Source organism: Nilaparvata lugens, chromosome 5, assembly GCF_014356525.2.
Source record: "Nilaparvata lugens isolate BPH chromosome 5, ASM1435652v1, whole genome shotgun sequence".
Classification (NCBI taxonomy): Eukaryota; Metazoa; Arthropoda; class Insecta; order Hemiptera; family Delphacidae; genus Nilaparvata; species Nilaparvata lugens.
Window position 1 is genome coordinate 15,103,560 of NC_052508.1, and position 26,926 is coordinate 15,130,485.

The 26,926-nt window shown below is 32.3% G+C and overlaps 2 protein-coding genes across 2 annotated transcripts in view; both read left to right on the forward strand.

The window, feature by feature from the left end:
- The window catches only part of LOC111063155 (calpain-C), a 126,126-nt gene extending 122,342 nt beyond the window's left edge, over nucleotides 1-3,784 (forward strand). Inside the window, exons 15-18 of the mRNA XM_039429387.1 lie at nucleotides 96-243; nucleotides 1,343-1,459; nucleotides 2,568-2,626; nucleotides 3,556-3,784. Coding sequence (XP_039285321.1) covers nucleotides 96-243; nucleotides 1,343-1,459; nucleotides 2,568-2,626; nucleotides 3,556-3,582 — 351 coding nt within the window. The 3' untranslated portion in view covers nucleotides 3,583-3,784. The remainder of the gene's footprint in view (nucleotides 1-95; nucleotides 244-1,342; nucleotides 1,460-2,567; nucleotides 2,627-3,555) is intronic.
- Nucleotides 3,785-16,959: 13,175 nt separating this feature from the next.
- LOC111058435 (kinesin-like protein KIF23) overlaps nucleotides 16,960-26,926 on the forward strand; it is a 35,436-nt gene continuing 25,469 nt past the window's right edge. The window contains exons 1-3 of the mRNA XM_039427710.1: nucleotides 16,960-17,113; nucleotides 17,612-17,714; nucleotides 20,220-20,396. Coding sequence (XP_039283644.1) covers nucleotides 17,109-17,113; nucleotides 17,612-17,714; nucleotides 20,220-20,396 — 285 coding nt within the window. The 5' untranslated portion in view covers nucleotides 16,960-17,108. The remainder of the gene's footprint in view (nucleotides 17,114-17,611; nucleotides 17,715-20,219; nucleotides 20,397-26,926) is intronic.

Sequence of the window (26,926 nt, forward strand, 5' to 3'; positions counted from 1 at the left end):
GCAATTAACAAATTCAATTTCCACCTGATGAAAACCTGAATATTTTTATCAAATCCTCTCACAATGTTGATACAATCGTTGACTCTGAGTATTAGACAACGGGCAGCGGAAGGTTGAAACTGGGCGATTTCAAAGATCTGATGTGCAGTCTCAAGTATTGGCAGACAGCCTTCAAAAACCACACGAGGGAACGAGCCGGAATATTGAAAGCTGAAAGGTTGAAAGATGCACTACTGGAAGTTGGTAAGACAAAAAGTTATACCACTTAATTTTATGTCAAAATGGAATAGCAAAATATATAAAGAACTCTACAATGTCTCTTTTCTGTATAGGGCTACTTGTAATATAAATATAAATAAAAATAAAAATCTCAGTACCCTTTTTTGAATTATTTTATCACAACTAATAAAAAATAATTCAAAAAAGGGTACTGAGATTTTTATTTTTATTTCTATTTAACTCTACAATGGTATTAATCTTCAGTTATTGGTAGCCTAATTGTGGCAATGGAGGCCCTAGCCAATTATACAGATTTCACACTAAATTATTTCAAAAACCAATTTAGATAAATTAATGTAATGGATTGAGACACCTATAGATCGATTTATAGACCTCGAAGATTTAATAATAAATAACTATGGCAAAAGAGCTCCAGAATGCAGAATTTCATATCTTTTGAACCCATTGCCCCTTGAATTGCGTATAACTTGCGCAGAAGTGGAATAATTAAACAATTGAATTATTCTTCATGACAATAATAATTATTGTGATTTGATTAAAAATTGAGTAACACCATAAAGAAACAATAGCGTAAGTAGATATCCCATGGTATAGGGAATTTATGTCGCAACTTTTACTGTTATCTCAAGCCGATTACTGTCGATTATTGTCAATTTTTACTGCTTTTTTGGGGTAAGAGTGTATGAACGGCACAATTTGAGAAACTACCAGCGTCACACAGCTGCATGGGAAAGAACTACGTGAACTATCGGCTTGGGATAACAGTAAAAGTTGCGACATAAACGCCCTATACCATGGGATATCTACTTATGCTATCGTTTCTCTATGGTAACAAGAAGTGTTGGATTTCAGATTAAATAAGCAAGCTCACGATTGTTCAATCTGACAGGCTTTCAATCTTATAAGAATATAAAGATTTATATTATTTTATAAGTTATTATACCGTTATATGAAATTGTTTTCTTTCAACTGTACAACTTTTTCACAATTAGTTCTGTATCATCTTACTGAACTTGCAATCGCGAATTGCAATATCTCGTCCGATTGCAACTTTTAAACAATTTTCTATTACTGTATTAACTAATTCAATTTGCTATTGCAGGGTTCCAGTTGAGTACAGATGTGATGTCTGTGATAATTCTGCGTTACATGAGGAAAGATGGAACATTTCGGTTCGGCGATTTTGTTTCCACAATTCTTCACCTGACTGTTGCTTTCAGTGAGTCAACTATTCAACTATTAAACTATTCATTTTACAATGTTCCATTTTTGTAAGACATACATTAATTTAGACAGCTATTCAACTATTTAGTCAACTGATTTATTCAACCTAGAGCCCTCACTCCGCCCTTAATAAAGCCGATTATTCAATTTAATTCAACTGCTAATTCGACTATTCAACTATTTAGTCAACTATTCAACTATTATTATTCACTCAACTATTTAGCCGACTATTCAGTCAACTATCCATTATTTAGTCAACTATTCATTTTATAATGTACCGATACTAACTGTCTTTACACTAGATTTTTCAAATATGTATAATATTTTGTTCAACAACCTTTCCACCATTTTTTCCAAGAACTGTATTATCAAACATATCTATCTATCATGTATAATCTATTTCTACAGTAGACAATACCTGTAGGCGTACTCTCAGCAGTTAAAATAAATTGTTCAAAAGTGTTTGAGTGCTAATTTGAGTCAAATTTTGAGAGCTACTATTGCTAAAAGCTGATCCTTCAACACTATCTCCTGATTAGAGCTATTCTATTATTTACTAGAAAACTTCAGACATTTGATTCTTCTAAATTTATATTATTTTCTCGTGAAGAAAACTGAATCAGATTGATTAAAAACGTTTTGTCAAATGTCATAAAAGTTCCCATTTTGCGTTTTTTATGCACAACCAGAGTTCATATATTGATAATAAATTATATGTAATGACTTTGTAATTAGAGTTTTTTCTATAAATTTTCTCCATTAGCCTTTTATTTTTCTTCGTGATTAGCATGATAAAAACCACTGATCGTACGTACCTCTCTTGTTGAATAAATTCAAGAACAGCAATTTGATAATTCCGTAAATAACTGCTTTCCTAAGCTTGTATTTTTAAAAGACAGAAATTCATATTCTTTTGAAAAGTGACGTTTCGCACCTATCACTCTATTGGTGAATAATCAAATCTTGAAATATCAACCCTTACTTTATCGCTAAAAACAATTTCTCAGTTGTTAAATTCTCTAGAATAAGTTTTCTTGATAGATAGTTCTAAACTACAGTAGGTATCTGATTATGATTTTAATTTATTTTTTCATTACTTACAGCTATTTTCGAGTCCAAGGACCCACTACAAAATGGAAACATTAAGTTGACTTTACCAGAAGTAAGTAACTTTTGGTATTCATCTCAGTAGATTATTGAAATTTCCTATGGTTCTATTTACGGTCCAGTTTTTTCTGATATCCCAAAAACTAATCATTTTCTACCACACATTCTAAGTTTCCCATGAAAACTGAGAAATGAATAAGCCAGGGAATTTATTAGGGGATTAGTGGCTACTTCCAACTAAAAGCAAGGCTTCCTCTCCTGGCGAAAGTTTTGTTATATTGACTTACTGAAACTTTCTTTTATTCAGGGAACATTTTTGAACATAAAAATTGTTTAATCTATCATTAAAAATCTACCAAATCTTGCTACTTCCAGAGCATAGGGTTACAAAAATATGATAACAAACAATAAAAAAGGATGCACTTATCCGGAGAGTCGATTATCATTATGCATCTTAACACTTTAGTCTTCTTTAATGGACTATTCCTACTCAGCCTTGCCAAACGTGTATGAATAGTCCCATTAGATTCAATGAAAATTATATTTTCACTGTACCAGACATGTACATTCTGATATGTGAGAATCCAGCTTTAGCCAGTAGTGATGTCGTAATAAGCCAGAAAAGCAAAAATGTAGCATTAGAATTTTATTTTGGCTTATTAATTTTTCTAGAGTATTCTTTAGGACCAGACCATATTAAGAATTTTTTCAAGCGTTTTTAGAGTCTGCAGGACTTAAGATTGGCTGATTGGATTGGGAAACGCTTGAGAAAAAAGCATTAGAATTTTATTTTGGCTTATTAATTCTTCTAGAGTATTCTTTATGTAAGCGTTTTTAGAGTCTGCAGGACTTTGGATTGGCGCCTGAAAAAACGTCTGAACAAATGCATGAAAAAACGCATCAAGTCATCTGGCTCAAAGTAATTACTGGAGTATTTTAACTACAATCTATTTGATTATTAATCATAATTTTGTTTGTTTTCAGTGGCTCAAAACATCGTTAATGTGCTGATGTTCGTGTAAACTCTTTCGAGTGATGTAAAAATTGTTATAGCGTACCAGAACAGATTCAAACAACACCGCATTTTGCTTATGAATATCACCAATGGTCTCTGCTTTCCCCCTTGAATATTTATTTTAAATTCAGGTTTAAAGTAGCTTTGTGTGAATACCTGTTGTTTTCGCCTGGTTTGTATCTATTTCCGATTAATAAATAAAATAACTGTAACTGCTACAATGGTTATTGTGTAATGTTTTTGTGATTTCATGAATTATTTATATGTAAATGTTGATATTGCCATTATTGTAAAATTATAACACATATTTAATATTGCGAAAGACAATAGTCATACTATTGAGTGTAATATTTTAAAGACCTACATATCAAAATGTTATGCTATTTATGGTTTTTTATGTTTCCTAACATGAAATTTTCACATTATCTGTGTACTATTCGATTATATATCAGTCATACTGTAACTAGTTTATTGAGGTATCATGACTGAAAATATGTGTTTCAATTACCTCTAACTCACTAGAAAAAGTCATTGAACAAGAAAATTTTACTCTGTTGCATATCCATACTTTTTCACTGTTAAAATTAAATTTGAAGTTTAAAAACACTTTTGGAGTGACAATGCACTTACTTTGGTAGTGACAATCGTTTCGACCTGTTGTTGGTCATCATCAGACTGTGGTAACACATTGACATCTGAGTAAATTCCCACAGTCTGATGATGACCAACAACAGGGCGAAACGATCGTCACTACCAAAGTAAGTGCATTTTCACTCCATAAGTGTTTTTTAAACTTCAAATTTAAGAAAATTTTATATCGAAATTCTTAAACAACAAAATATAATTTGACATTTAATGTAATGTATTAAAAAAACACACACTCTCCATTTATCTCAACATAACTCAATTATGTAATACATATACATAGTTTATTGGATTGTAAAAAGATATATAGATTAAGATTTGATTCTATGTTGTCTTATTTGTGACATTTGTTATTATTGTTTTGTATTATGGTATTTATAAAGATGTACAGGACGTTATTGTTGTAAAAATATAAATAGTGACTGTTTATTGTAAATAAATTGATTTTGATAAACCAAATCAACAGAATCATTACAAACTTGAAACCAACCACTCAAACCGTTATATTATTTGGATTAAATTGCTTTTTGTATGGCTCTGTTTTGAAGAATAGAACAATATGAGTTATCAAATCCTTTTTTTATGATGTCACAACTACTATAATACTCTGTACAAATTAACTTTAGACTTGGAGGAATATGCGGCGCAGAGAAATGGAGGGAGATCAGCCAATTATAGTGATGATCAGAGTGATAGGTAGAAGCGCAGTTGCCAATTTGTCGATTAGATTCAGTCGAATGAAGGATTCCAGACAGGAAAGGAACTTATTCCGTAAGTTTAACTTGAGCGCTTGAATACTCACGAGAAATTAGAGGAATGCTGGCCGGATAGAACGGCAACTTCGCATCTGTTGTATGCCTCTCTGTATGCCTTCTCTGCTGCGCATGTCTCTCCCAAGTCAGAAGTTAATTTCTACAGAGTATAGTTCCAACTTTCAAGAGTCATTCTCAAGTTCAAAATGTAGTAGCCCTTTAAACTAAAGATGCGTGAGTACTCTACATCAAACTCTACTACTGTAGCTTTGTTCTTGTAACTGTCCAATCCAGATTATTTTTATTTATTTATTGTATAAAACAATATAATCATAATACAATTATTAAATTGGAGGAAAAACTAGGCTGAGCCTGTACTATTTCTCTCTAAAAATGTTGATAAAATGCTAATGTTTTCCAAAAGTTAAGGTTATGTAATCATACACTGCTTTCATTATCATTATCATTTCAAAAATATTATGTACTGGAATGCTACAGTATCTATTCCCCAAAAATCAAGGATATCTGACAAAATTCCATTTACAGTATTAGCTAGGAAGGAAGGTCTTATGTTTTTGCACGATATGTATACAGGCTAGGGTACATCATTATTTTTGCAAAAAATAAAATTACAAAATTGCTCAAACTGTTAGGAATGATAGTACTTAACGAGAGGAACAAGAATATGTCATCAAATTGTCGAAATTTGCTACTGTTGATGAGATAGATATCAGCATTAAAATGTACGGTGAGTGATTTTCTCATCAGAGAGGGTAGAAAAAAATCTTTGGTTCTACTGAATAACTCACCTTGTATTATAGAAAAAAGTATCATATTATGCCACACCACTTGTCAGGTTAACCTCTATCCATAGCCCAAAAACCAAGAAAATCTGGCAGGTATTCGTTTTTCTGCCAATAAAATGCATGAATTTGTGATATGACCTTGAGGTTGTGAATGAAAGTCATACATAATTTCGCTCCTGGGTTTTGGAAGATTTTGTGTTATAAATAGTCACAGATAAGTACAAATTTTGTATTTAATTTCATTATAATTGTTTATTGATCACGTTTTATCATTTTGTTTTAGATTTTAATTCTTAATTCTATTTTATAAGCCAAACATCGTTTAGAGGTTATTTTGAGGTTAGGTTTTTGAGATTTAAAAATAAACATAGATAGTTTACTTGACTAAAATTATAACCTAATTAAAATCCTATCATTTATAAATCAATTATTATTATTGCAAGTAATATAATTTCTTAGATAGGAAGATGAGCTCAAATAGAACACCAAAGGTTATTATAGAAATGTAAACATAGCGGGAGTACTTACGCGTTCCCAAAACCAAAATTCAAAAACGCCAAAACCAAAAACCCCAGTTCCTCAAACTACTTTAGCCGAAAAAGTTGCTCAACTACAAAGTAGCCACACTAATTTAAAAAACCAATTAGAAGTAACTCTAAAAACGTCTGAGGAAGAAAGGTTAGGGATGGTAGAAGAAATTAATCTTTGGAACTGATTATAAAATTACAAGATGGAGAACATAAAAAAAAATACTAAATCTAAAAAATCAATGTAGTCTAATGTCGGAGGAAATAAAGAAACTAAAATCTAAATTTGATAATACTAAATGTATGATAGAACCTCCGTCCAAATGCAAAAAAATAGAATCTAACCTAAATGATGGGAAATGCTCTGAAAATGGTCGAAATAAAACGTACAGTGAGGTTTTGAAGACAGCAACCAAAAATATAGCTGAGGGAAATAAAGATAGGAAAGGAGAGTTCTGCTACTGATGTCCAGTCATGGACGTGATTGCAGTGATCTCCTTGATAAAAGATTGAAAAATAAATTTGATGTTCAATGTTTTTTCAAGCCAAGTGCATCAATTAATGCAGTTGTAGAGTCAGCTAGGGAACAAACTAAAGACTTTGATGAAAATGACTATCTAATTGTACTGGGTGGCTCAAATAATATAAATGAACCTAACTTGAATCATCTTCCTCAAGTAACAGAAAAAATCAAGGAAATTGTGCCACTCAGCAAAAAAACAAACTTAATAATAAGTACTATTCCTAATAGGTTTGATAGGCCAGAATTAAATGAAGCAATCAATTCGACAAACAAATCAATCCATAATACAATCAACAGCCTAAAAAATAAGAAATCTAAACAACTGGGGATTTGTTTTCTAAATGAAAGGCTGAAAAGACATAACTTCACTTATCATGGGTTGCATCTAAATCGATCTGGCAAAGTAATATTTTGTAATAGATTGGCAGAGCTGATTGAAAGCCGTTTGCAATCCTCTGGTTTAAAAACAGTCAAAAAAACAAATAACGATTTTTTAGTAAATTAGCTCAAAACAGGGAAAGGGAAATAGCTACAAATGCTAGAGATAGAGTAGCACAAGATGGTAAGGTTTTTAGTATTTATCATCAAAATATTCAGTATCTTCGCAACAAAATTGACAGATTAGAAATATTTCTTAAACAGGAGGATCCTGACATTGTTATTTTCACAGAGCATGGCTTAAAAATAAAGGAAATAAATCAAGTTAGGATTCCAGGCTATTCACTGAGATCAGAATTTTGTAGAATAGCTCATAGAAGTGGTGGTGTATGTATATTCACTAGCATGCTAACATACCCAAACTTATGAACTGGATTTTGTTAAGAGATTTTCTGTTGAGATGGATTTAGAGGTGACGGGACTAAGGTTAAAATTGATGATCGATTTGAGGTAGCAGTGTTAGGTATCTATAGGTCACCAAATGGAGACTGGCAAAAATTTTGTGAGCTGCTCCATACACTTTTGGAAATTACAACCGCTCGTTTCACAAATGTTATAGTAGTAGGAGATTTCAATACCGATTTTGCCAGGCAGGATAAAATGACAGAGGATATTAGAGATATTATTAATATGAATAATTTAGAAATTAAGGTCCACGAATATACAAGAGTAACTCGAACTTCACAGACAATTATTGATAATATCCTCACAAATATAGAAGGTTGTAATGTCAGGTTAGGTAGCTCAGATCTATCAGATCATAACTATCAATTTTAGATGTTAAGTTGCAGGGCCAGAATCCAAGCAGAAAAAAAACTTTTGTGAAAGAATTCAGCAATATGAGCTAGGAAATATAAATTGTTTGAAGCAGAAACTGCTTCAAGAAAATTGGAGTAGTGTTTATAACAGTTGTAACCTAAATTACAAATATAAGCAATTCATTGATACTCTAAGATTTCACATTAGTGTATGCTGTCCAATAAAAAAGTCAAAGTAAAAAGTAAATTGAACAAAGTAGATGAATGGATAACTGAAGATATTCTTACTCAAAGAAATATTGTTAGGGAAGCTTATGAGGAATTTAAATTAGTGAGGGATGTTCCGAGTGAAGTCAAATACAAATGTCTAAAGAAAAACTATGCAAAAGAAGTGAGGAAAGCTAAGTGTAAGAAAACAGCTGAAATATTAACAACTAGTACCAATTTTAACTCTGCTGTTTGGGAGGTAATTAATAGAAATACTGCCCTCATAAGCAAGAACGCAGTATCTACTGAAGTAACCAAACTGAGAAAAATGAGGTCAAAGTTTGAATTGTGTTTGAAACCACTAAAATAGGTTTAACCTCATACTGTGGATGTATATAGATATAGTCTACATAGAAGATAATTTTTAATAGTAAAAATCCTCAAAAAAATATGTTAGGTCATTTAAAAAGCAGATACTGCGTTTTTACCGGGCAATAGCATTTCTTTAATCATGAGTGTGCTAAGCAAAAATGCAGTATACTGCGTTTTTCTCTAGTATAAACCACCAACATTTCATTCCAATACTTTAGTAAAAATGCAGTACTGCGTTTTTCCTTAGTATAAACCACCAACATTATACCACCTTCTTGGAAAAAATGCAGTACAGTCTACTACATTTTGTTGAAACAGAATTAATAGTTATATTTATATCATAATTTCAAAATAATATTAACAATTTTCAGTTTCTATGTTTAAGTAACACATCTTTGGCTAAACTAGAGTAGCAATCTATGACTGAAAATTTTTAATATAGTGAAATTTGAAAATACCCATTCTGTTTCCAATTATAATGAATAGATTTTACAAAATCTACATAAGTTCTATGTATTTTACTAATCATTGTTGTTTGAAATAAATGACACACAGAGATTTGATAGTGACAAAAACTATTTTTCAATATTTTAATGTGAAAAAGTAATATAGTACAGTATTATTATTTTATTCAATAAAAACTAAACAGTGACTTGTCAAAAATTATAAAAATACACTAAAAAAAATCAATGTCATTCATTCTATCTTCTATAAAAGTTCAGTGTGATTCCCTATTTATTTAGCAGATATGACAACTTGTAGTTTAATGATAAATTAGTCTGACAAAATGTGTTCCAGAACTAAGAAATATTAGCTGATCATCTTTCAAAAAAATTAAATTGTATTTGTTATAACTTTGTTCCATTACACATTATGTTGAGTGGAATAAAGAAAAAACTAATAAAATTATGATATTATACTTTCGAACATGGATGAAAAATATTAAATTGTTACCACCCTTTTTTAAAACTTCAAAATAATATATTTTAAAATCACAAACATGTTTCGAGCATTTGGGCCATTATCAATGTCATTGAAACATGTTTGTGATTTTAAAATATATTATTTTAAAGTTTTAAAAAAGGATGCTATGATTTTTCATTTTTATCTATTTTGACAAGTAGCCTCATTGAGTATTTTAATTATATTGTTATCATTTCAGCAAACATCCATTTGTAGCCAGAATTGTCTTCTGTTTGCAGGCATTAAGTCACCAAGTTTTTTGATTATATCATCTCTTTTTTCTTTTGGAAAACCGCATGGTCTCTCCAAGTGGTTTGGCATTTTCATACCTCCTGGTTTACATGCAGATTTCTTCAAAAAATCTAATTCATGGAAATCCTCCTGGTCATGCGAAGTTTTGTATTTTAATGTATAGGAATCGCGGACTACCTTGATGCATGCCATGTCCCTTAGATAATGTATTGTTTCTTGTTTTAACTTCAATTGCAAAGAGTGGTCTTGCCAAGAGAAGAAGTCGGCTGCCTGCATGTTCTTCACTTCTACATGTGCTTTACATGTTGCAACTGCTTCTTTGAAGTCGTCAAAATCGTAGGTTCTGATTTGCTTCTTCAATGCAGATTCAACGCAATGATGGAAACTATCTGCTGCCATGAAAGTATGCCCGGGAATAAAATAACAAAATGTTATCTCTTTTGCATTTATTCGGTCACTATTCACCAAGAAAACTAAGAACGAAATGAAGCACCAACTTTTATTTTGTCCCGCACAATTATCGAGCCATAGGATGATGTTCTCTGCATCTCTCTGTTTAATAAAAAATGCATAAAATGTGCTCACAATGTCTTCTTTTTTACGCCCACTTATTCCCTCATGCCATACGGTTGCAAATGTTTTATGCTTGGACTTTTCACCAACAGGTACAAAGCTCTCATTGTAGGCAACAAGACGTTTTGCAAATAATACTGCTTTGAAAGACTCCATCCTCGGTAGCATTATCACTTTTTGTAGATCTGCAGTGTAACACACAGTATTGTCGTAGTTTTTTTACAACCTAACATGTTCTTTATACAACTCCCTTGCTGTTTTAACTAAATCTAGATGAATCTTCCATTCAGAGCACTTTGTAAATTATTTTTCTTATGAAGATGTTCAATTTCAAAACTTTCACACGTTTCACACTCTTCATTGCCCAACACAGCAAATGAAATATTCTTTTTTCCAACTTCCTTCCTATAAAAATCGTATGAAACTTGAATATTTGGGAATTTCATGAGAAAGTCTTTGTGCATCAATTTTATATTGACATCGCTGGGAAGATAACGTCTCAGTGGTGCATGTTCCCGATGGTAATGTGAGATCACTGGGTTGAATGATTCGATGTGTTCACAAACCTCTTGTTTTGAAATACAATTGGCTGGTGTAGCTCTACCTCGCATATCAGGTTTGGGTTGCAAAGAGGAAGCAGGTGTCATTTAAAACATCAAAAACAAATCTGTCATTTTTCTTTTCATAACCTAATGTAGTTAGGGAGAATGATTTGCAAACCTGTTTGGTCTGTCCTTCACTGTTCTTTAAAAAGTATTTATATGTGTTTTTCCTTGATTCTCTTTCTTCAATATCACACCCACTGGTTCTTCTTTTAACAGATAGTCTTTCACACATATTCAGCACAAATGATTTCCGTTCAGCATAGGCTAGGTCCCAGAATTGAGAATTAATGTTTACTCTTTCTTCTTCTGAAATATTTTTTCTACATTGCAATCGACATGATTCAAGACACCCTTCACGAACTTTATGTTTATTTTTCAATTCATTGTTCTTTTCCACTTTTCTCTGTAAAACAATTTTCTCAAATTTTCTTCGTTTTCTAGGAATGCCCTGTTTTGTAAAGTTACTTGCGGAAGTACTTGAGGAAGTAGCCTCCTGAGATGCATCTAATTCAGATATTAATACCCCTTCAGAAGAAAGATCATCAGTAACGTTGGTTGTATTCAATATAGGTACATCTACACTAATTTCAGTCCCATTGCACAGTTCCTCTGTATTTACCATCTCACGAAGGCCACTATAATCATCAATGCTGATGACTTCTACTTCAACCATATCATTACCAGATCCAGATGCAATACCAAATTGTTCAATTAAATTTGAATCTGAACTATTGTTAGCATCAGCTTCTAGTGTGGGTTGAAGTTCAACTTCATTTTCACTGTTGTCTTCTTTCACGAGATCCATCATCAATTTGACACGACTACTTATACAACTGTAGTTATTCACATTTATTTTCAGTTTTCGGCCTACACATTACAAACTTATTGAACAAAATTCACTTCACTCAAAACTCTCAACACTCAGCTTCTACTACTAATAGACAGAGAAAGGCAAACTTTATCATCACTGATGAATCTTTTCTTCATATAGGTTAAGCAGCTGTCTTAAACACTGTCAATCACTGCAAATAGCATATGGTCGCCTCTAATATACTAAGCAAGAACGCAGTAAGTGATGTTGCTAAGGAAGAACGCAGTATCTGAGCTGTAGATACTGCGTTCTTCCTTAGTACATTGAAAATACTGCGTTTCTGCTTAGTAATAAGAGAAATATCATGTAGATACTGCGTTTTTGATGCCATTATTTCTTAAACGAAAAGAAATACTGCGTTATTGTTTAGTTAGATGGATAGAGCTCGTCGAGCTGAGAATTTTGATGTATATAACTCATTTTGTGAGAGTTTTGTAGATACTGCGTTTTTGCTTAGTAGGGCAGAATAGGAGAGCAGCTCAAAAAGATACAGTTACTAATGTCCCTAGGATAATCGATGAACATGGAAATTATATGGATGATAGTATAGACATTTGTAACTTTTTCAATAAGTATTATCAACAGGTTGCATATAATCTCCAAAAGTCACTGAACACTAATACTTGTAATACAACTACATTAAATGCTGAGCCAATTGAAAAGGTATTTAAATTTCATCCATTATCAGAGATGAGTTGTCAAGAATAATAAAAATTTGAATAACAAAAAAACAGTAGGATTGGATGGGGTCTCAAGCAAAATTTTAAAAGAATGTGAAAATGAATTACTGGACCCTTTATTGCATCTCCTTAATACTTCACTAGAGCAGGTATTTTCCCTGATGATCTGAAACAAGGAAAAATTTTGCCAATTTTCAAGAGCGGTGATTCTGAAAGAGTTGAAAATTATAGACCCATTAGTATTCTAAATGTAATAAGTAAAATTTTTGAAAGAGTAGTTTTAAATAGGCTATTGATGCACCTGGAAGAAATTAATTTCATATGTGATGAACAGCATGGGTTCCAGAAAGGGAAATCTACTAAGACTGCAATAGTATCCCTTGTTGAAAGACTAATAGATATAATAGATTCAGGTGAGAAGGCAGCCGCAATATTTCTTGATTTATCCAAAGCTTTTGATTGTGTGAACCATAGAATATTATTGGAAATACTAAAAACTGTAGGTGTGAATGGTATAGAACTAAAATGGTTTGAATCATATCTCATAGGTAGAAACCAGTGTGTTGAGCTTACCAGGTGGATGGGAATGAAATAGTAAAAATTAAATCTCAAAAACTGGAGGTCCAGGCTGGAGTACCTCAAGGCTCAATTCTGGGTCCCTTACTGTTTCTGTTGTATGTGAACCAATTACCAAAAGAGTTAAAAGATCACAGAGCTCTGTTGTTTGCTGATGACACATCGCTTATCTTTAACAATTATTTATTAGATAGTCTAGAAATAAATGCTTTTACTGGAGTACAGTCAATTGTCCAATTCTTGAAGCAAAGGCAATTAACAATAAATAGTAGAAATGTCAATTCCTACAATTCAAAAGTAAATATAATTCAGTAGAGGATAGAGAAATAAATGTGTTTGTAGAGGAAAATGAATTAAACCAAGAAGAGAAAGTAGCATTCTTGGGAATTTTATTGGACAGGAAATTAACATGGCATCCTTACATTGAGAGGATATGTAATAAGATATCATCTGGGGTATTTGTCCTGCGGCAGCTTGCTAGGCTGAATGATAAAAAACTACTGTTAACTGCTTACCATGGACTTATACTATCTCATATTAGGTATACTATTTTAGTATGGGGTAATTCATCTCAACAAAATATGGACAGGGTGTTTAAGATTCAAAAGAAGGCACTCAGATGTATAGAGAAAGTGAATAGGTTAGACTCTTGTAGGCCTTTATTTAAAAAGCTTAGTCTATTAACTGTGCCATCTTTGTATGTATATGAAGTTGTAATGCATGTGAAAACGAGTGGTGTGATCCAGAATTCAGATGTTCATGAGTATAATACGCGAAACAGAGCAGATTATCATATAATGGGTCACAATAGTAGGTTATTTGAACAAAAACCAGATTATATTGGTAGGAAATTTTATAACAAGCTACCTCAATCTTGAAAAGTAATGATGATTTGAAGATTTTCAAAAAACAAATGAAAAAATATTTAGTTGATAGAGCTTTTTATAGTGTACAAGAATTCCTTTCAAACCTAAACTAGGTTGAACTACTTAGTGTTAGAATTATTATGTAATAACATGACTTGTCTTATACTCCATGACTGGAGTCTTTAGGACGTAATCTTAAAAAAAAAAAAAAAAATTTATGCAAAAGTGATAAAATATCAAAATTGCTTAAACTATCTGGAATGATATAGTACTCGACGAGACGAACACGAATATGTCATCAGATTTGCGAAATTCGCTCCCTTTCTACAGTTATTATAGCATTTGAAAATGATTGATTTTTCTCATCTGTGAGGGGATAGATTTTTGGAAGAACTAGTTTGTCTACGCTACAGTAACTATATTACCCATAGTAATATAGTTACTGTAGGTAGTCTAAGCTACCCTGGTGGTGCAGACTTCCAGACTCTTCCAGTACCTCTGGTGTGTCTCAGGGATCGATGCTGGGGCCGGCACTGTTCCAAGACATTTCCAATAGGATTTGTTCCTTTGTTAAACGTTTTTGAAATCTTTATAAGCGCTCAAAGTTGAAAAGAGTCATCTAGTTCAAATCCCAAATATTTCAAACCGTTTGAACGCGCATAAAAAGGAACAGGTTAATTTTATTGGATATTTCTTCCTCTTTCCAACCATATCGTTGGAAGTAGATTTTGTCTGATAGTTTTCTAGTTATTGACGTTTTTCGAAAATATAGAAAAAATCCTATTATATCTCATATTAAACTATAAAGGTCGAAACTTTGACTTGACATTTTCTCTTCCGAATTTAATGTAGAATCCATAGCTGCATTTACACCAAAGCTATTAACAAAATGTTTATTTCTCCGTCCTTACCGTATAGGTTCTATTGGATTGAACATAACTTATCATACAACCACATGATGAGCATAAGTGTTTGTCAAGCTCCGTTCAATCTAATAGAATCTATACGGTAAGGACGGAGAATAAACATTTTAGTAACTTTGGTTTAAACGCAGTTATATGGTTTTCGGCTGTTACACCTTTCATGGGGCATTTTGTATAATGCAAATTGCTATAGGTAGCATTGACTTTGAAGGAACCAAAAGCACCATTTTTGGCTAAAAAATACTATTAATTTATTCAATACTGTAGTCAATAGAAATTATATTAATAAACGTGAAATAATCTTATACGCCATATGTAGCTTTTCAAACCGTTCAAGTTCAATTAGAAACATTCTAAGATGCGAATACGGTCTTTGGAAACATTCGATGACTGTCATCAGATTTCATGATGTTGAATAATTTATTATACGTTGTTGGTTATTCATCTTGTTTTCACTGGAATTACTATTATTGTATTCTTTTAAAACTTTAAAGTGAAAAAACAATCACATCCTTTATTGGTGCCGGCTTGGACCGTTTCGTGCTGGTGTTGCACATTCTCAAGCCAAACAGAAACTCATTTATTATAGATAGCAGTGAACAGTAAGCAGCAGACGCCTGTTAGTGCCTAGGCCTAAGTGCTAGTTGAGCTTTACTGTAATCATACTCTGGAGATGTCTTCACTTATCACTGGCCAGTTATGTATTACCTATTTTTGCCCTGAAATTCTTCAACAGGCTGTTTCCTGGTGTGAGGCAGTTGGATGAGACCCTCTCGAAGAGAACCTTCAGGAAACTGATGTGTGACAACAGGGATATTACAATGTAAATGTATTTATGATGGTTGATAATATGAATTTTTGCTAAAAGTGATCACTGGATTGCTGCCATCTGAATAGTTCTGTATTGAATTACTTTTCTTATCTGAAGAAATCATTTGGCATTGCTTCACTTTGGGGATCTGATTTATACAAGCAAGCCTGCTGAGGACCAGGCAGAATTATTAATGGAATTACAGTCCGCGGCACCGTGAATTCAGTTGGTTTTGATTCTGATCTGGTCATTTGATTCATAACAATCTTTGATCAACGTATATGCCTACTCTTTGCTCTCAAATACTGGTTCTTATTATTCTGTCAACCAAAAAGGGTAATGTAGTGTGTATCAAAGGCATTATGCTACGGTATTGGTTTAGCGTTTAGGAGAGGTTGTGAAATGAAACGTTTATCTAGTGTCACCTACAGTAATTGTATTGGGTAATATAGTTACTGTAGTCTCACCTATTTTAATTTTCCATGGAGCTGGAATCGATACTGCAGAATTACTATAAACGTTGGGTTTGAAATGACTGCTGAAGAATTCCAATGCCTGGAAATAATTATTGAAACACGCCAACTTGGTGTTGTTAGCTAAAATAAATGTAGGTAAAATATTAAACATCTAGGGTTTAGGGTAAGACACCATTTTTCAATGATTTCAATGAATTAAAAAGCATACTAAGTTGGTAATTACCACATAAATTGATATTGCAATCATCAGGGGAATATTTGGGTTCCAGAATGGATTTGATATTTATTTGGGATAGTCCAGAGTTCCAGATTCATTTGAAATGGTTAGGTGGATTTGTAAAATTGGTTTTCCAGGCTGTATAATTTTTCATTATATATAATTCCTAATAATTTTCCAATTCATATTAATGTTTAGTTTATTTTATTCAACAAGCAACACAACAAAAATATTGATAATACAGAACTAAAGTACACTTTTCAAGTAAGTGAAAAACGTCTACACTTAACTCAAGAAATTTCAATATTTTAAAATTTATTTGTTTCCAGCAGCATTGCCGTCAAAAGTAGTCCCATATCAATGGTTGCAAGATTCATTTCTAGAAAATGAGGAACTTAATAATATTTCAATTATTGATGGTAAATCATACATTTCTACCGAAAATCTTAACAAATAGAATACTGTGATGAACTTTCTCATCAATTCATTCCAACTCCATAACAATTATAGCTGTTAGGTTGCCTACCATGATGCAAAACGGTTGGAAATTTTTGTTTTCAGTTTCAGTTTTTGTTTGAGTTTGTGATTTGATTTAATTCAACTCAAGACAAGAGTGAATAATTTTTTTAATTTGCTTGTGATCTAATTTACCCAATACTTTTGTTCACTACAAACTATGAAATGAAGTAAGTACCGTATTTTAATGAATTACAGGTTCAACTTTTCCATAAAAGTTGTAATGATTTTTAACCTCAACAAAATTATTAATGCATAGAATTATTGCAAAAGTTCTTTGTGATTTGTGTCTCACATCAACAGTTATTTCATATTAGACAAGGTTACTATATCTTGCTTTTTACTTTTCCATTGTTTCATTGAAGTTTTTTATATATTTCTCCAAGATCTTACAGGCCTAAACATATTTTGTAGTCTACTTCTTTGTCTAGTTTTTCTGTAGCACTAAATAGAGAATTTGCTTGTCATACACGAATCGTTCACGATTTGTATTATGCTTCGGTATAGTTGTGTATAGTGGCGGGGTGATATAAAAAATGGAACTTTCCATTGCATACTTTGGCTATTTATTTTTTAGTATGGTTTTTAAAATCTTCATTTCTAACCGTAGATTGTAGTCATTAATCTTTAAGTAACGTAAAACCAATTGAATTTTAATTTGTTCTCAGGCGTATAAAACAGCAGCAGCAGCAACAACAACAGCAACCTATAAAAAGCGCCATTAAGAAAGCCAAGTCAAATGAAAGCGTCAAAGAGAAGCACCCACTGCAGGTGAGTTGATTTTTTTTTTCTTCAAAGAGCTTACTTAATAATAGTGTAGGCTTAGTACACACTGTCCAACTTTTACATATTTATAGTTGAATTTACTATCCATTTATACATTTTTACTTGAAATGCCGCATCCACACTATCGCCCAATGCGTGTAAATGACGACGAGCGCCAGAGTATGGATGGGTGATTTGCTAGCGCTCGCCTTCATTGGCCTTTGTTGGCCATCGCTCCGATTTTTGTCGAGAGAAGACCAATGAAGGCGAGCGCTAGCAAACCACCCATCCACACTCTTGTCAACCAGTGCGTCTTGTCTCCTGTTTTGTCGTCTGCTCTGCTGTTTTTTTTTCTGTATAATTGTGTTGATTTAGGCCTAATTGTTATAGTGTTCCTTTTAGTTAAGGCCGTGCAAATGCTAAAAATAAACTTTCTACTCCTGATATTTTTTTTTAAAGTTTTTCTATTTGTATATCATCAAGCTATCAAAATGAAAAAGTTTTCTCAGGAAATTTTTTCTCTGATCATTACTTTTTGATATATAAGCGCCTAAAGATAAAATTTTTTGGACAGAACATTTCAAATTCGGTAAGAGATAAATCCATGAGATTTAGAGGATGGTATTGTTGATATAATAAAACAAAAATTTTCTGAAAATATCTATTTTTAAGATAGTTATTCAATTTACTAAAAATAACCAAAAATAACTTTTAGTTGAGTTATTTTTGGTAAATTGTATAACTGTTTCAAAAATTTTTGTTCTACTAGATCAACAATTCCATCCTCTAAATCTCATGGATTTATATCTTACCGAATTTGAAATGTTCTGTCCCAAAATTTCAAACTTCAGGCGCTCATATATCAAAAAGTAATGATTGGAAAAAAATGTTTTCCTGAGAAAACTTTTTCTTTTTGATAGCTTGATGATATACAAATTAAAAAACTTTGAAAAATATCATGAGTAGAAAGTTTATTTTTAGCCTTTGCACAGCCTTAATATTTCCAGTTTCTATCATGGATTTGTCTCGCTCGCTTCCGCTAGCCGTGATGAGGCACAGGTCACATTGCAGTGTGGATGGCAAGACCAATGCGGTCACGCTTGCCAGCTTGGCCAGCGACTTGGCAAGCCACTAGGCCGACGTGTGGACTATAGTCCGAGAGATATTACTTTTTACACGGCTCTCTCTCAAAGTCAGAGAGGCCCGTTGCTCTTTCCTTCACTAATCACTCCACTAACAGCATTCTCCCTAATTTTGTGTCAGTATCCAATTGTGCGCAGCATGCTTTCAGTAATCTGCATCCATGACCAGCACTTTCTGGATAGATTGTGTCAAAGTTTGTTTTAACTTGATAACCAAGATTAAGATGGAAGGTCAGTCATAGATCTCAGAAAACATTGTATTGCCTCTTCTTCTAATGAGTAGAGTGCCAGACTCACAAGCAACTCCCAAATTGCCCTCTCAAAGACCTTCTCCTCCTGCTCACGGAAATGCACGGGCATATTGAAGATCTTGAGTGCTCGGACAGGGAAGCTATTATTCCTCACACCCTCAGGGGAGCAGGGAACTCCTCTCCACTACTCTGTCCATGCTACAAACTACGGATGGAAAATCGGGTTCCCTCTTCATATTGAAAGTAATATCTCTTGGATTTTAGGCATAATACTTTACGTATTATAATGTGAGGACTAGGCTCAGTACTTGCTTTTTGAAGGTGTACTGTCGTTAGTGTAGTACCTTTCATGTTTCTTTCACATCTTAAATGTAATATCTCCCGAAATTTACGCATAATACTTTACCTATTAACCTGAGGATTAGGCTCAGCATATTATGTGCTTTTTGAAGGTGTACTGTCTACTGTCGTTAGTGTAGTACCTTTCATTTTTCTTTCACATATGTATTCATACTTGCAACATTTATGGCTGGTTGATATTATGAATTGTCTAACATAATTGTATATTGTCATAGAGAAACAATAGCTTGAGTAGATATCCCATGGTATAGGGCGTTTATGTCGCAACTTTTACTGTTATCGCAAGCCGATAGTCCACGTATTTTTTCCCCCAAAAAGGTGTATGACGCTGGTAGTCTCTCATATTGTGCCGTTCATACACTCTCGCCCGGCCAAAACAGTAAAAATCTACAATAATCAATAGTTATCGACTTACTTAAAAGTTATCGATAACAGTAAAAGTTGCGACATTAACGCCCTATACCATGGGTTATCTACTCAAGCTATTGTTTCTCTATGATATTGTTTCTTCTTAATTCTTTAATATTGTATAACATATTGTAAATGGGTTTCCCATAGTTTAGTAGGTTAATTTCCTAAAAAATAATTTTTTACATCTACAGTAAATTTTATATTGTATTTTTGATATTATATTAATTTGTTTGTTTGTATTTTAATGAAAATAAAATTTATTTATTTATTGTGTATTGTTTTCTGTTGAATTTTGTTGTATTGTGTTTGTGTGTAATAAATTGTATTGATTTATTGTTTGTGTGCAGGTGTACTGCAGGGTGCGACCGTTGCAGAACGAGAATGAGCAATCTTGTGTCAGCATCGAATCGCCCACTAGCCTTCTGCTCACTGTCACCGACGCCAATCGAGCCGGCCTTGGCCTCCAGAAGCAGATGCGATTTCTTTTCAAGCACGTGTTTGACGAGACAGCCACCCAGCTACAGGTTAGTGTTCATAGATTATTATTAATATTAAACGATTATCCAAATTAAATGCTGTAATTCACCCCGAAGACTTCTGCTACTGCAAATATTGACAACAGGGTAAACAGCTAGATGGAAATTTTAAAAATATCATTTTTGAATAGTAGCGCTCATCGAATTTCCATCTAGCTGTTTACCCTGTTGTCAATATTTATCTATTTATTTTTTTATTTATTTATTAATAATCATTACATTACATCAATTTTGGGAATAATCCCATTTGACAGGTAACTTGTCAGTACTAATACTAATACTATAATACATACAATCAAAAAATAAAATATTTATTCAGGAAGTGTCAAGTATCATTAAGAAGGTGATGATTTATATTATATATATAATATATATTATATATATATATATATATATATATATATATATATATATATATTTGCAGTAGCAGAAGTCTTCGGGGTGAATTACAGCATTTGATTTGAATTTTCGTTTAATAATAATAATTAATTCATTAGCATTTGAATAATTGCAATATCTCAGTAATTTCCATCTGTAGTTCATAGAAGATAGTGATGTGGGTCACTATCGGTTTTATATAGCCACTGCTATTTAAATGTTCTATGTTAACATAAAACTAACGCGATCACCCAGGAATGTCCTTGACAACAATCAAGAAATTGGAAATTATGGTCGGGAATATTCCCAGTGGGAAGAAATTTATGTTTTGGGATTATTTCCCTGACCAAGATATTTTGGGGATTTATAAAATTGATCAATTTCAGTCATATTTGACATGATAATAAATCAACCATTCATAGAAGCAGAGTAAATAGCTTACACACCTCAAGGCAATTTGATACCATCTATTTTACAGGTTCACTCAAAGTAAAGTGTACCCTTCTACTTTGTTCTTAATTGTTATTTTTTGAGTTAATGCTTATTCTTCTGCAAGGTAAAGGTGCTAACTGGCAGACATTTAATATACAATAGATTCAAATTTTCAAGAATAAGAATGATTTTTATTCCTTTAGTGCATACAAACAATGCTATCGGAAACGTCAAAATATACATTATAAATACATCATAATAAAATAACAGAATAATAGAATAAAAGTTTCATTCCATTCAGGACACAAACAATGCTATTGGAAACCTCTACTTAAGGTTTCCTCCATATATGTCAATAAATCAATAATATCAAGACTAAAACAATCCAACGTACATAATGCATCATTTAAATATAAGCACATAAAAATATAAAAGACTACAGAGTACTATCACATATGGTTTTCAAAAAAAATTATTCTCTACTGGCAGCTGGAGGAAATCAGAAAGCGAGTATAGTGGGAACTGTAAGAGAAGGTTTTCAAGTTTTTGTCGGAATACTGTTAAAGGCAAGTTTCTGGCTGAGTCTGGCAGAATATTAAAAAGTTTCTAGGATACATGATTAGGACTAGTTAATACTTTTTTCAGTCTTGTGTAAGGTACATCTATTTTTGTTTTATTTCGTGTATTATGGCTGTGGATGTCAACTCTGCATCTATATGATCCTATATCCTTCTTTACTTGAAGTAGGAGTTTGAAAGCTACCATACTGTAAACTGTCATAACTTTTTCCTTTATAAATAATGGCCTGCAATGCTCCAAATACGCTGCACCTGATATAATTCTTATAGCCTTGCCGTGCTACCAATTTCTCCTTAAATCGGTTGGAATAGCATTTAACACCTATTAACCTAAGGATAGTTGTCGGCTCCAATGAAATAGATTCTTGATAAATTGTGAATGGATCTATCGCCTATGAATGAGAAATCCATTTTTCAGAGCAAATGAACTTATAATCTTCAGATGAATTTATACAAATACACAAAGAACTATATCTTAAGCCTAATTAATTAGAGTTACTACGAACTAAAATACTTATCTAGTTTACAGTTGAAAAACAGTGGCTATTGGCTTGAATACACTAATAGCTATATGTTAACAAAATAGAACACAATAAACTGTTTAAAACGCAATTTAAAACATTAATAAACGAAAATGATTCAGAGCAAAATTTTACAACAACACAAAGCCAGCCAATTATAATTATAATTGAAAATTATTATAAAAATTCATCAATAGCATTTGTTATATGTTTCCAAACAATATTTCAAAGTATAGAATATCAAAATTATTTTTGATTTAGCTTTATAATTTAAAGGAAAATATCTCAACAGAAAGTTTAATATGTAAAGAATAGTTTTTTGAAATTGCACATAAATTTAATAGATAGAAAAATTCAATTTTTTTTTTATTGCAAAAAAATTAGTATGTTGAATGAAAAAATTTATTATTATTTTTTATATATATATTTTTTTTAAATGAATTGATGAATTGTTACATTTAATTTTCACATAAAATTTCAATAAATCAAAAAATGTTTATTTGTTTCACTATTGACGCAGTTGATTTTATTGATGCACATTTTGGAAAACAGTCCGTTAAGGCACTCAGTATGATTTTCAGTTAAGTGTGACTCCAATGTGATGACATTAGTGTTGGGCTGATCTGGATGCACGTAGTGTTGGGCTGATACTTGCAGTCGACTGATGCATATCAAACTCGATACCGGTGACATCTCAGTTAGCATTGCCTCATGCTCGTAGTAGATGGCTGCATACCAAACTCGATACAGAGTCACGTAAATTTTGTATCATATTTGTAATTATACAATGTACATTTCAGGCTTGAAATGACAATGTAATTCGTTTTTTGGGAAAGAGATAGATGCTGCATACAGGATTAATTTAGGTGAGGATTAATTTAGGTAAGGTTTGGTTTTTTGATATTTTCAGCTTTCAAGGTTTAGAGTTCTGCATACAGGAATAATTTAGGAGAGGATTTTTTGAATCAATTCTTTCATGATACTGTGACTGTTATTCTGAATTCAAAGTTGTGAATGTGAACATGGATGGCAATTACCTCCAGGTAATGTAGTAGTGTTGAAGTTTTAGATACAAAGTCAGCAATAAGCGTTGGCATTGCTATTGGCGTATGCTTTGGTGTCGGCATTGGCATCGGCGTTGATATTGGCATTGGCGCAGGCATTGACATTGACGCAGGCATTGACATTGACGCAGGCATTGGCATTGGCGCAGGCATCGGCGTAGATATTGGCGGTGGCATCAGCATTGGCGTTGATTTTGGCATTGGCATCAGCATTGGCGCAGACATTGGCATTGGCGCAGGCATTGACATAGCTATTGGCATTGGCGCAGGCATCGGCGTTGATTTTGGCATTGGCGCAGGCATCGGCGTTGATTTTGGCATTGGCATCAGCATTGGCGCAGGCATTGACATTGGCGCAGGCATTGGCATTGGCGCAGGCATCGGCGTAGATATTGGCGGTGGCATCAGCATTGGCGTTGATTTTGGCATTGGCATCAGCATTGGCACAGATTTTGGCATTGGCACAGGCATTGGCATTGGCGCAGGCATCGGCGTAGATATTGGTGGTGGCATCGGCGTTGATTTTGGCATTGGCATAGATTTTGGCGTTGGCATCAGCACAGGCATCGGCGTAGTTATTGGCGTAGATATTGGCTTAGTTATTGGCGTTGACATTGGCGTAGTTATTAGTGTAGGCATCAGCGTAGATTTTGGCGTAGTTATTGGCATAGATATTGGCGTAGTTATGTCACACTAGTTCGAAAATCACCCAAATGTTCTTAACACTCTTCATGGCGTTCACTTGTTGCTGATTTCGAGATTCACATGATAACTATTTCAATGTTAATGTCTGTGCTGTACCTGTTATCTTAAAATGCTTATAAACTAAAAAAGAAAAACTTGATTAGGCTATCAATACAATCTAATACACATGAAAATTATTTTTAAGTATATATGAAATTGAAATTTGTTAACATCTTATTATACAGTCAGCAATACATAAATTGTGAAATATGGACATATCAATGATAAATTTAAAAAAAATTCATTTTCATCTATTCACTGTTCAATTATCAAAATTTAATCCATTCTTCAAAATAGAAATAGAATTTCATAACACCCTGTATCAATATCAAAATTGTAAAAAACATCAGATCATCACAACAAAAATTAATTTCAATATATATATCAATAATTTCAGACAATTGGTCTTCTATTCACAATCATTTCATAATATATCTGCATTTCATTATCATTTAATATAACATTTCATTTATAGCATTTATAGAAAGTTCATTTCACATTTATGATTTATCATTCAGGGTTTCAAAATTATTTAGTTTTAACTTTTTGTTCAAAAATTGTATAAAAAGCAAATTATTTAATATTATTAATCATCGTTTGTTGGATACTATAGTTTATTTCAACTTTTCAATGTTCTGAACACAAGCTACATTTCATGACAAAACTTTACTATCAATCATTAAACAAGAAATCATTCAAAACATTAATAATATTTTGCTTCAAAGGCAATCAATATTCATAATTAATCATCATTATTATTTTGCATCTATGGCAATCAACATTATTAATCAACACAAAAAAAATTATCTCATTACTGCCTCTCTAAGTCATAACCTCTGTTATTCCTTCTTTAGGCAATAATGGGTTTCCATCTCAAAAAACAATCACATACCAGCAAAATTCTAATCAACAAACCCCACTAAAAATTCTACATACACTCCAGCATCCATTTCAAACGATAATCAATCATATCAAAATTTATAGAACAAACAATTTTAAAAATTTTGAAAAAGATATCAATCACAAAAACTTATTTCAATTAATAATATAACAAAACGTTTTTATTCAATGAAAACATTATTATTCAAGTTAACTTTCATTAATACATCACATATATATGGCTACAGAATTCATTAATACTTTCAAATTTTGAAGTTTTATTATTATAACAGATTTATTAATACATAAGATTAAATTTCGGCATGTTCTAAATCGAACCATTTATTTTTTAAAATTATTTATAATTTAAAGACTGTATAATAAGTACAAACATTCCAATATTACAATACAAAGATGATCAAGATGAATAATGGGTAAATAAGTTCCCTAAAAAATACAAAAAAGAGAAATAGAAAACTGGGTAAATAAATTCCCTAAAACAATATACACAAAATTGATACACTTCACATAAGTGATACATGATGAAAAAATATATCACAAGCACATAATTATTTACACAACAATGGATAGATTTTAGAAAAGTTAAGTTTTATCAACAATTTAAAGATTAGGAAAATAAGCTACTATTTCAACTTCCAAAATTATTTCAGAAAAAAAAATACAAATTTAAATGACTATGGACAAGATTGGTTAAGGTATGCTTCATAGAAGAAATTTACTGAATATTACACAAAGACAGGAAAGAATCGAAAATTGAAAAGATTAAGGGCCAAGAAAAATAGGCTACAGGAAAGAAAAAAGACACAATTATGGACTCTTACCATACACTGTGTAGCGATTATGCTATTCTGAATCCCGGCATAACACAGGATTCCTAATCATTGTGTGTTGGGGAATACCCTTTCATCATGTGATTCATTGTCATCATCTTGTAAGTAAGCAACTTGAAACAACCTTTGAATACTAACACATCAATGGAGACTTTGCGTTTCGTTTTCTTCAAGAACATGATATTATTCATGGGTTCATTTGTTTCAACAAAGCTGTTTTGCCTACAAAAGTTAGTCATGTTCACTTGAGAATGCATTGCATACACCTTTTCAATTTTCAGTTGAAAGTTGAACTCATCAACTTGACTCAAAGCAAGATTCATTTTGTTTACATTTTTCCTAACCTCTACAGAAACCTGTCTCATGTAATCATTCACTTTGTTCATAGTTTTCCTAACCTTCAATGTAGCAATATTACTTTCATGATAGTTGACTTTCAGTGAAGACAACTCCCTACCTACTTCTTTATTCAATTCTACTGTCTCACTATGGTTGACTTTTTCAACAACAGTAACTAGGCCTACATTGTCAAAAACTTGAATGAGTTGATCTTGTAACTTAACACTACTATCATCCTGCTTCAATTTGTTTTCATCTTTATGATTTTCTTTCAATGTTTCATGTGCATCTTTCAATAGAATGTTTATACTAGCCTGCTCTAATCTAATGCTAGCAAATTCTTGCTTCATCTCATCAAACCTAGCATTTTGCTCATCAAATCTAGCATTTTGCTCATCAAACTTTTGTGTTAAGAATGCTATAAGATTCAGATCATTTTTAATGTTTGCCATTTTGTAATATGCACTGATTCATTAAAACTTCATCTCTCTTGAACCGACCTCCCACTCAGCAACAAACCATTCATAACCTATCAAGATATCTATCCACTAATAATTTCTATAACCAGGGATTTCATGGTGTACCATTTGGGACATATTTATTTTGTAATTCTGTCCCACCACAGGGGTAACATTTGCCGTGCTACCAATTTCTCCTTAAATCGGTTGGAATAGCATTTAACACCTATTAACCTAAGGATAGTTGTCGGCTCCAATGAAATAGATTCTTGAT